Source organism: Phalacrocorax aristotelis, chromosome 1, assembly GCF_949628215.1.
Source record: "Phalacrocorax aristotelis chromosome 1, bGulAri2.1, whole genome shotgun sequence".
NCBI classification, from domain to species: Eukaryota; Metazoa; Chordata; class Aves; order Suliformes; family Phalacrocoracidae; genus Phalacrocorax; species Phalacrocorax aristotelis.
Window position 1 is genome coordinate 121,142,489 of NC_134276.1, and position 12,050 is coordinate 121,154,538.

General features: G+C 44.6%; 1 protein-coding gene across 1 annotated transcript in view; it reads right to left on the reverse strand.

The window, feature by feature from the left end:
* The window catches only part of CD96 (CD96 molecule), a 32,861-nt gene extending 21,631 nt beyond the window's left edge, over positions 1 to 11,230 (reverse strand). The window contains exons 1-4 of the mRNA XM_075103953.1: positions 11,146 to 11,230; positions 8,582 to 8,726; positions 5,159 to 5,584; positions 1,335 to 1,444 (exon numbers count right to left, since the gene is read on the reverse strand). Of these exons, the coding sequence (XP_074960054.1) occupies positions 1,335 to 1,444; positions 5,159 to 5,584; positions 8,582 to 8,669 (624 nt within the window). The 5' untranslated portion in view covers positions 8,670 to 8,726; positions 11,146 to 11,230. The remainder of the gene's footprint in view (positions 1 to 1,334; positions 1,445 to 5,158; positions 5,585 to 8,581; positions 8,727 to 11,145) is intronic.
* Between the last annotated feature and the right edge of the window lie 820 nt (positions 11,231 to 12,050).

Sequence of the window (12,050 nt, forward strand, 5' to 3'; positions counted from 1 at the left end):
ATACATTCTCTCCCAGAACTTCGAAACCAACAGTGGTCATCATCTTATCAATGAACTATGGAGTAAATAGCTGTCTTGTGAGTCCTGATCTCTGCAACCTGCGGAGAGGGCAACAGAGCTGCTTTCGCACTGCAGCAATCTTTAAGTTGTGCTGAACATCCCATACATATTAATTATGACTGAAATTACAAGAAAATCCTTGCTCTTTTAGATTTTAAATAGTGAGAACCCGAGAAGAATAGCTAAAATTCATCATCCTTTAATGCCTGTGTGCAAGCCACCCTTAGGTATAGTTGCAGCCCAGCACACCCTGGACATCTGAGCCTCGGTAAATATTTGCAAGTTGTATTCTGAATGATGCATGGCAACCCACATATGTCATTATGCTGACCTTTGAGGGTTTTTTTTTCACCTTCCTCCACTACTTTGTAGAGTGAACTAGCAACATGAAAAAGTAGCAAGGACAAGGATGTTCCCTACAAAAAATATTGAGAATTTTAATACTAAGAGTGCACGGCAAAGGGGAGATCTAAATAAATAATAAGCTGGGACAAAAGACTAAAGAACCTAAAATATTTGAAAATCACCTTCAAGAAAACCCTCAACAGTTACAGCTGCTCAGTGACAATAGATAGAAATTAACAGGCAAAGCTCAAGGACACTGCTGGCTGGTTCTTATCTCTACCCACTGAGATTAATGCTAAAAGGTTCCTTTAAACATGCATACAAATCTTTATCTGGAAAATGACGTGCAGTACAAAAATATAACAAGCTTTGTGTTTTGCAGCAAATTACTTAAAAATAGTTTTTATGTGGTTAGCTAGATAACTGGGTTTGCATGTTTTCGGCGTGCATCTGTGACACAGAGGTTAACAAACCCAAAAACATTACAGTCTGATCCCTTTTATTTTTCCTGTTTCAAAGTGGCCTGATATCTCACTACCCTACGCAGCAACAGTGTATTTTTCAGCGATACTAAAGCTTCACTACAGCAAAAATCCCTGAGAAATCCAACACAAGGAATATTTTAGCTTTGTGTATTTGCTAAGTTCTTTGCCACTTTCCGCAGACCTGCTTTACATGTAGTCCTGAAAAATTAAAAGAAATTAAGATGGATTTTTCACCCCTTATTTCTTTAACAGCTATTGTTTGTGATGTCTGTGTTGCAAAACCATGTTTGTACTTCTTCCCTTTATTATCACAGTCCAACATGACCAATACCTTTTGTTTAGCAGGTTCTGCAGGACACAGTAAAGTCTAGCATTTCTATTTCAATCTGCAGAAATACCCTGTAGTTCCTTCTGAAATTTGTACCTGAGTTGAAAAGTACTTACCACTAGCCATTTCAAAGGATAATTGGACAAATTTTCTGAGGTCGTGTCCTTGAGGCATGGAATCTCTAAAGTCTGGTTTAACTGCACTTCCTTCACATAGTGCTGCTCCTCTTTTGTCATCGCAACAACAACAAGAAAAAGCCCAAGAAGGAAAATCAGAAACATGGTGTCCATTGTGCTTTAAAAACCAGTGCTGACTAGTCTTCCGTACAAAAAACAGGCACTTTTTTGATTAGAAGGGAACTGTAATTTTCAACCATTACCCATAGACATATTTGTTGAGTGAAAGCTCTGCATCTGATTCGAGATGCAGTTTCATGACTCTAATTCACAGCTTTACCCGAGCTTTGGGGCAATTTATAAAAACCTTTGCTTAACTGCAGGATAAAGATGTCTCCTTTTGGAGCTGAGAATAATTTGAAGATTCATTTTTTCTCTTAGGATTTTTTTCTGAGGCAATAAACCTTCACATCAATGTTGTGTACCTGTATTTCCTTTTCTCTGACGATATCTGCAGACCTTCTTTTCACTAAGCAAGGTATTCAGCATGTCAGGCAAGTTAAGATTAACCCTGTTTTTCAGTGTAATTTCTCCTTTTTTTTATTCTCCAACCTGCCCACTACCAGAAGCAGAGGACTTGTCACTCTTTCTTTTGTCATCTATTTATAAAAGCATTTCAGCATCTCCTACGCTACCCATTCCCTGTCCAGGGCTCTGGTCCATCTGTGGAAGGGCAGAGAGATGGACCAAAGAGAGCACAGCTGTGGTTACAAACATTGTGTCTGTGTGCACATATGCATTTAAACAGGAAGAGCAGTGGTGATAGCTAGGAGATGCTACGAGTGCCCTGGTGAGCACTGATCTCTCCAGCCCTCAGTGCAGTGGCGGGCAGTAGCGCCGTGCAGCCTGCCATGCCGGCCAGCCTCCCTGCTGATGCTGTATTGCACAGACCTGCCTTCCATCTTCCCCGTAGACAGGCATGAGCCCACACTGCGGGGAAACTCTGCCCCCCAGGTAGCTCTGGCTTGCATGCTGAGGCAGAATAGATACATATTTTACTTATTTTTTATCCTGAGGGGAGGGAGAATATCTATCAGTCACTGACTGCTAGGTTATTTGGCAGTGAGGACTTTCTGATGACTGTAACTTCCTTTATGTCTGGCACCCAAGCACAAAGTGACAGTAACCGGAATGCAGCCTGTGCCACAGGAATTCAAAGCAAGGCAGCACCCAGAGTGGTGCCCAGGAGACCCAGCAACAGAAGCAGCTCATCTCCGCTCTCCACCAGAGTGAAGCAGCTGACGAGTCAGCTATCACAGCGGGACACAGAATGCACAAGTCCTAAAGGGGTTGGGTAGTGTGGAACTGATAAAGAAAGGGTAAAGGAAAAAAATCTATAGCTTCCCCGGGAAGAAAACTGCACTGGAGACTTTGCTGGGACAAGCCACCATGCAAAAGTGCTGTGCAGTGTACGAGAAGTGTGAAGATGAGTAGTCACCCCAGAAGCTCAGTCTGCAAACAGCCTCTGCCTGTTCTTGCAGTCACGTGTCCCAGCTGCTTATTTCCACCCTGTCTTTGATTTCCATCTCCATAAACAGCCTGTCAGCTGAGGTCCTCCATGTTTGCCAGTCCGACGTAGGCCTGCTGCTCTGTAGGCTTTTTGCAGTATCTACAAGTTGAATCCGTCTGGATTCACTTCACTTTGATGTAGTTGGGAGCTGTATGTCATTAATGACTAGCACCCTTCTCCATCCCACTCGTAGGCTGGATTAAGGTCTTTTGCTTTCTTTGGAGTGGAAGTGGTTCATTGCAAAACGTCTAGTTACCTTAAAATACAAATCTGCAAGAGGTAAGTTGCAAACTGAATTTTTTTACATCTCTCTAGCAAGCAGTTATCAGTAGCACAGCTTGCTACATCATGCAGTTTCTGAAAAAAAGCCACAGCGATGCTGATATGAACAAAAGCTGCCCACGTTTAACATGTAGACAGCAATAACAGCATTGAACATGCTACTATCAACCAGATGCACCAGCAAGAGAAAAGGAGCAATGCCTGATTAGCACTATTACTATAGTAAGGAAGAGACAGAGAAAAATCACATGAAGAACAGAAGCATGGGAGGGTTTCGTATGATTACCAGCACTGTACCTCACTGCTCTCCACTTGATCCAGCCCCTCTGCCCTGTGAAGTGCAGGAAAATTCCCAAAGGGGATATTACCCAGCACGCTTCTGTAGAGCAGGTGAAGTGGCAGCTTCATCCTTGACACAGTTATCCAACACATACAGTTTAAACACATCCATCCTCTCTGGCACATGCAGAGATGCTAGCTCTAATTTTGCCATTACGAGTTCATCAGGGCAGGCAGGTACTGCTGTGTCACCCCTGAGATGTGACTCTGGGATAACAGAACCAAAATGCTTGGAGCCATTGCCATGCAGGGGCCATCAGGGAGTGAGGTGACAGTTTGGGTTAAATGTCCCTGCGTACGAGGCTTGCATAGGACCCGGAGTTTGTTTGTACAGAGTTGCCAGCCTGCCTGAAGCAGGCAGTGAAGTGAAGGGAGTCCACTGCTGAGGAGCTGTGCCCTGCTTCTGACCCCATGGTCTCAAGGCTCCTTCTGCTGCAGGACCTATGTGATCCAGCAGGAGGACCAATGTTGCTCCTGCCGGTGGTCTGGCCTCACCACGCAGGCCAAAGAGGCGTTGGGAGTGCTATACCCATGGATGGATACTGCTGCCCCGGTGCTCTGCTGCCCTCTGCTACCCTTTAGGTCACCTGCACCCAGCCTGCTTCTAACCCTTGAACATGTGCTGCATCTATAGCCCTAGGCACAAGCAGGGTGAGCACACTGGCCTTGCAAATCTGAATTGAAACCGTGCCAGGTTTGTTGCATTTATTTAATCCTTCTTGGCTCGTTAACAGAAACCTGGGTCAGGAAGAGATTTCTGCAGTCATCAAATCCAGTCCCCCATGTGCACAAGAAGCTTGCCCAGCTTGCCCAACATCCCCGCCCAGCTCTGTCTTCATGGCAGTTTGGACTTTTGCCCTCACAGCTGGCATTAAACAGCTGTTCCCAAAGTTGCTGCACTAATGGTTGCCACCATTGTTTAATTTGTAGTCAAATCCATTCACATCCTATTAAACCCATTTGTTCCTTTGCCAGGATAATTTAAATATCCTCCCTGGAGTTCGTGCTGTCCCCTGAGGCTTACTTACCAAGAACAGTCATGCTGCTTTCCAGCTTCCTTTTGGCTGCCAGAAGCAGCCACGTATCCGTTCCTGTGATCATCCTAAGCAATCCCCTGCTTTGCTCCAGTTCATTTTTTACAGTGAGGACACACATCCCTCCATTGAGTTAACATCCAGCATGCCTTGCAGGTACCAGCCCTCAGCCTCGAGCCTTGATCAGACAAGGGTGTTTCTCTTTTGTGTACCCAGTGCTGCACGTCCATAGCAGCAGCACAGCATGGTTTGGAGACCCAGTGTCCTTGGTCTCACTATACCCTGAGCTGCTTGCCCAGGCTACTCTGCACTGTGTTTCTCCAAAATGAAAAAGTGGAAACTGCCCATCTCATCACTTTTTTTCCTTGCTATCTAACTTCATATTCCTCCAGACAAATAAGGTTTCCCAATCAGGAGCTGGATAATAGCAATTAAAGTGTGGCTGGTCAATAGGAAACTGTGCAGACAGCAGCATTTAGTGGCATCATTGCAAACCCCAAACAAGTCACCATCACTGACCAGGAAATGGTCATCTACCCTGATATTCCGCCCCCGTCCCCCCATCACAAAAATGCAACATCTCATTTATAAACACTTACCTTCTGCCTTGACAATAAGTTGAATTTTTGTAGCCTTTGTCCCATATGGGTAAGTAGCAAAAGTGCACTCGTACTGCCCGCTGAGGGAGACAGTAACATTTTTCAGATGTAGAGCCCACTGACTGCACTCAGGTGTGATGTTTGGATCGGGGAAACACAAAGACTCTGTAGCATCCCAGTTGCAGCACTTCCTCGCGCTGAAGGACACCGAAAAGTTGTAAGAAGCCTCAGGAAATGGGAAGTAACTGGTGCCATAAACAGGGTGATAAACAGCTATCATGGAAAACTGAGTGTCATCAGTCTTGGACCACTGTGTCTGTATTATGTAGGTGCTGTGTGATTTTGGGAAGTTGCATACCAGGGTCACGTCAGTACCTGGCAAAGCGCAGACCACTTTTCTTTGTGTAATGACGTCTTCAGGCTGGCCTTAAAAACAAACAGGACCATTTTCAGTGCAAATAATGTTTAAACAAAGCTTTCTCATAAGCCATCTTTGACATGCTTTGGTGCTTTAGCCACAGACAATCACAAAGACCCTACATCTGTGACAACAGGCTTTCCAGTGAGGAGTGTTACAGCACATCTCCGCCAGTACAACTGAGGAGAAAGAACCAGGAGAACAAATGCACAGTTGTCTGGAAAAGGGTGGGGAGCTCCCACCATGTTCATGGGAGAGAAACGGGAACTCTGAGTGCCCCTGTGAAAATGGAAATCTTTCAAGTGATGTAAATAAAACAGAAGCTGGGCCCACTTATTCCCCAGCTCTTTTTGCAAGACCAAATGAGTTATCCCTGCTGGCTAATTCTGCCCTACACTGTTCCCCCTACCCACTGCCACTGCCTTTGCTGTTTCAACAGAGAAAGCTGTTCTTTTTACCTCCACATTATTAAACAGCTCCTGCATGGCCTAAACGAGTGCCCGTTTCACTGTCAGAACAAGCTGCCCCAGTAGGTATGGTTTCTTCCTCAATTAATTTCATGAAGCATGTTGGCAGTCCTTAGTGTGCCATTTAAAGGAGTAATGGATCAGTGAAATGAAGGGGCTTTCAACCTGAGCCTGTACTACTTGGTTTTGCTGCTGCTGCAGTAAAATTGATTTCTCTCCCTTTCTCCCTCCTATGAACAAGAGGCTTGCAGTCCCCAAACGCCTGTATGCAGGGCACTGACAAACTCAAGGAGATGAAGAATTTATGGTTGGGGGAGTCATAGTGAGACAAGTAATCAATCACATCCACAGACCCACACATAAATAGGCCCTTTTTCAAAAGGACATGCAGGTCCCCATTAAAAAAATGAGTTTGTGCATTTGAGCAGATGTTCTTAGGTACGGAGGTATCACCCCCCATCTCCATTGGATTTATCCTCCCCGTGTATCTAAACATCACTATAAATTTGCTTTGGAAACTTGCCCCACAGTCCCCCCAGCCATACTGCTGACTCCTCATGGCAGCAAGTGCACACTGCTCGCTGTCTTTACTTGAAAAAGTGGGTACCAATTTCTTTGCTTTGACATCTGCTTTGCCGTGTGGTACAGGGCTCTGGGGCGCCCAAGCCAGGGGATGCCCTGCCAGGGGCCAGGCAGCCTCGACGGTGCCTGCAGGGGGGATGGTGTGCCCCATGCTCTGCCAGCTCAGCTGGGAGTGAGGCAGCATCCTGGTCACCCACAGCTCTGGTTTGACAGGGAAGAAGAACAAGGGCAAAGTCCCACAGCCCTGCAGAGCTGGCTGAGGTTTGGTACCTAACCACTGAAGTGTGATATGATCACGTAGAGACTAGGTGCATGGTGAACAAAGCTACTGAATGGCCATGGCCAACATTAACCTCTGGTTTTTATTGCTGTGCATGCTCTGTTCATCTTTTAATTGACTTCCAAGAGATGGGATGATGCAAGAGGGTAAATAAAGATAAGCCTGAATGACAAGTGCTATGAGAAAAATTACTGAGAACTATTTTTGTCAGTCCATGGAGCTTATTATAGCAAATGCTCACTGATTTCACTGCAAGTTCTGCATCAGCAAAAGTTAAGTAAAAAGCTATTAGCAACCTTGTGATCAGACTAGCAGACAAGCGACACCTAACAAGTTAGCTCTCATTCATACTGATGCTGATTTAGGTCAGAGGACTGTGTAAAGAATGCGTGCCAAGAATTACTTGAATATTTTACATTAAGATGAAGACGTTACATATGTAGAAACAACATTTTATTTTGTGTTGTTAGTAGCCTAGCACTTTAGGTTATTTTAACTGAAACCCTTTAATGCAAAAGTGTTCTTAACTTTTTGTTAGCATCTCAGTACAATTAGCCTTTATTTTTCCAAATCAAATGCTGTCCATGAGCCCATACTTGTGCTGCATTTGAAATTTAATAGAGTATCTCCCAGACATTTAGATGTCTATTCTCCACAAATGGCACGGTGGTGTCCACTTTCATTTTTGAGTAACTTCAGTGAGGATTTCATCCTCAGGGGGAAAAAAAACAACATTCCTGTTGTTCCCTAAATATTATTGCTTTCCTGCATGTGAATGTCTTGAGGCTTCTAGTTCTTTCTTTACATTTGAGAACTTTTATTTTCTATGAATACACACATTAAATATCTTCCTTTCTTTTAAAATCCAGTTTGCCTCAGTGAGGTAGAAAATAAGAACGCCTATGCCAGGTTTTGAGATGTATCTTTTATCATGCCAGTCAAATACATGAACTTTATAATTTCTTAACTGGAAAAAGGTGTATCCTACAAAATTCTTCTTCCTAGCTGGTAGCAAGTGCTCCCACATTCTGTAGGGTCAGCCTGTTGTGGGGAAGGGGGAGGGGCAGGGGGTTGTAAGCATCAGGCTTTTCCTTGGTTTTCCTCAGATCATTTTTGGTTTCAACTCCCTCTGATGGGGATGCAGTTTTTCTTACTCAACTTTTCTGAAAGTTTTACTCCCAATGACAAACTTGTTTCTCAAACCTTTAATGCTGGGTGGGGAAGAGGAAGGGAAGAATCTATTTAAGAGGTTGCAGCTGTACAATTTATCTTTGCCTTTAACTGTTTCAACTCTTCCTCTCTCTGTATGCACAGGTACATGTGTGTGTGAGAAAGAGAGATATTTTTTTATTTACTCTGAAAGCAGTTTTCCTTTTTGCCCATTAGAGACGAGCACATGTTGCCCTAAATACAAGTGAGCTCATCTTATTGATTATTCTGGTGAAAACAGGTTAGGCCTTTTGAATAAACTCATCTGCTAGACAGCACAAGCCGTTTACTCCTTACCAGCTGCACATTGTAACTAGGGTTATTAGAAAGTTGTCAGGAAACAGAAAATTGTTACCAGTAGTTACAGCTTGCCCTAGTGAGACACATCAACCTCTGTCTGCACATGCCACCCTGCCCCTTGCCACCCTCCCTTGTAAGCTGAGTTAAGGCATCCTGCTGACACTTACCTGAAATGCTGGTCACTGAGAACAAACAAAAGAGGGAGAAGAGCCACCCTTTCTCCATCTTCACTTGACGAAGTTTTGGTAAATACATAGTGCTCTTAGCCTGCTCCCAGCAGCATCTCAGAAAAGGAAGTCAGAACGGTCTGCCCTGTGCAGAAAGGGAGATGTGCAACACAGCCACACTCATCATTTTACCGTAACGTCAAAGAAATGCTTCATTAGATTCAAAAACCTCAGTTTCCTGCTGGAGTGATAAAATTGGTACATCTTGTGAAACCTTGACGTTGAAAACACTACCGATACTGCAAGCCAATGTTCAAGACTATTCTTTTTTTTTTTTTTCTCTTTGTCTTTTCAGACATGCTCAGAGTAAGCAGTTTGCTGGGTTAAACTCTCTTGAAAATTTGTCAGGTGTCTGAAGTTGAATATCTGGTACAGTGCGTGCAAAAAAGCTGACATTTTTTCCCCCCTGCTTCATTTCCTTCACCTGTTATTCCAAAATAGCTCAAACGCACTATTTCCAGACTCTCTACACTCACTATCTTTTAAGAAAACAGCAGCATGATAACACAACCAATCCCCCTAAATTAAAATTGAGTGAATCGAGAGTTTTCCAGATTCACTCGTCATAAGTTTTTTCTGAGAACACCACCATTAATTATTTTCTGCAGGATGAAGAATTACAGCATCACAAATGACAATATCGCTTGGTGTGATTAACCTCTGTACATCACTATGTTCAGTTGGTAGTTTTGGTGTTGGTGTGTGGCTCAAGCCAGTCCTGTGGCCTGTCTTTATTGCAGATCACCCATAAATCCTTCTGAACTGTCCTCGAAGCATTCTGCATTTCCATAAACTTAGCATAGATCTGCTTTGCTGAAGCATCTCATTGCAGACAGGTCTTATGCAAACTGGACCTGCTGCTGGCGGCTGTTCAGACCTTCTGCAGGAGTCTGGTTGCCCCTGATAGCTCCCTGCCTGAGGGCCCAAGGACAACCCACCCTTTGACTCAGGGGAGAGCCGATTACAGCCCATCCACCAGAGCAGAGAAAGTGAGTGGCCTGGACAACACAGTCCCTTAAATGGGCACCTCTCTCCACCAGCAGTGGTTCTCCCTTAGGTGGCTGGTCTCTCTGTGGGTGATCCAGGTCCTGACATTTCTCTCCTGAAAGCATTTCTAGGGGGCCTAAGTGCCTTTGTCAACTCCTTTCTTTTATGGCACCCATCTCTGCTGCTCAGGCAAGGCCTACAGAGACTGTCAGCCACTGCCTGCAATTTTCTTCCCAACTGTTTTCCATTTCCCCCCTGACTATTGACTTTTGCTGACTTTGGAGCTCCCCACAGCTCCAGATAAGGCACAGAGTTCAAAGTAAAAAAGAAAGACCTCACTGGTCATTTCCCTATTTTATGCACTACCAGATGCAAAAAACATCTATACCGTTCCATAATCCATGCATGTGCAATCTTTTGGTAACCTGTTTTTGCAGGCTATCGTCTCTGGCTGGAACAGCTGGTAGTCCTGGCCAGGCTATGGCCAGGCCTTCAGACATGTCTTGGAGGATAAGTACTGCTGCACTGTATCTTTTTTGTTTGCCTTGCTCCCCTACCTGAGGAAACACACTAAAAGCAGTCGTAGCAAATGCACTGGATGCCTAGGTTACTCCCTGGGGATGAAATATCTGCTTGTCGCTTAGAAGTGTGACAGAGAAATAGCTGTCTTGGAGGATCAAGAAGTCCTGAAGCTGAGGATGAACAGAATATTCAAGACATTGTAATTGACAGCCACAGAAGGGAATAAAAATATTAAAGGTATATGTATATAGTCTCTAGTTCAGAGCAGAGACCACAAAGAACCGAGAGATTATCTGCAGAGAGTGAAGTCCAAGCAATTTGGACTTTGATCTAGAATTTGGGCTTTTATTAATGAATGCAGTTACCTTAGCTTCTGCTGATCATTTCATGCAAGCTTTGTACGATGAGATAATACATTTTGTGTAACATGGGGGAAAAAATATCTCAAATGAGCCTTTTTATTGATCTGAGACATACATCACAATTTGACAAGACAGCCCAAGTGCTGTGTGCTATATTCAATAGCCTCAGAAATCCCTGAGCAGCTTGTTTGAGTTACTAGATCACTATGTCTTGCCCTTAGAATTTGTTTCCCCGCCAAATAATATCCTAAAAATATACTGCTGCCATGTCGCATTGTATTGGCTGAATGCAGCCACCCAGCGTTGTTGCTGAGCTTAGCGATGAAAGACAGACCTAAGAAAGAAACCTGGATTTTTGTTCACTTCAGAGCTCTGTTTAGCCCCAACTCCTACCTTAAGCCCAAAGTCTGAAGTAATTATTCAACTTGCTGCTGACATTGATGTGTATCAACAGCTAAGCCCTGCCTCTGCATATGGCATTAAAAAAACACTTTTGAGACATGCCACTTAGCCTCCTGGCAGGGAGACATCTCCTCCCTGGAGCTGGACACCAGGTCCCGCTCACAGCAGTGCAGATTATTATGAGATGTTCCTCTTCCTCCCCCCCCCACCCTTTCCTGAAGGGTTACTCACAGGCAGCTTAGTAGGTGCCATGGTGGGATGTTATGCACCAGGTTACGGATGGCAGGGATGGGAGGAGATATTGACACATGCTCAGGGCAGTGGCCCTCTTTGGTAGCTGGAGGGAGGACATATCTGTAATGGGCTTTTCCTCAGTGGGGCAGCTGCAGGGATCATTTTTCTCAGAGTTGGGCTGCACAGGTTTTTCCATCACACTACACATGCCTTTCTGGAGAGATCCAGAAACCACTGCAAGGCTGGGAGGTTTTAAAGGAAAAACAGCTAGGCAAGATACACACGTTTTCAGGGTACATGTGAACCGCAATATTTTCTTTTGGGCTAGACAAGCAGTTGGCCTGGCTGGTCCTTCCCTGTGTCGCAGGTGGTGGCAGAGCTGGCAGGAGTCAATGGGCTCTGAGCATCACCCAGGATGAGGTCCCAGCAAGTGCACTGCAGCACAGGGCTCTGCCTGCTGCTCAAGGACACCTCTTCTGCCTCGTGTGACATTATCTTTTCTCCCCTTGGGTGGGAGTAGGGGTGGCAGTGGAGGGTCCTCTAATTATTTTCTGCAGATCCATTCACCACTGGAGGAGGCATTTTGAACACTACAGATGACTCTTTCTGAGGCAATCACCCCTATTATGCGTCAGGCTCACAAAACTCTCAACTGCAATACAGTTCTTCTGCCTCAATTACAATAAGCTGCACCTAAGAAAGAAGCAGAGCTGCAGTCAGTCCCACAGAAAAAGAAATCTTGAACTCCAGAGACAAATTCAATTATTCACAAAGAGCCTTTTCAGAAATGCTAGTGCACGAGCTCTTCCTGCCAGAGGCGAGTATGATTACCCTTGCAGACTCATGTCCTCTAAACATTGCTTAAAGAAAGCACTGCTCCCCAGTGAAAAAGAAATGGAGAC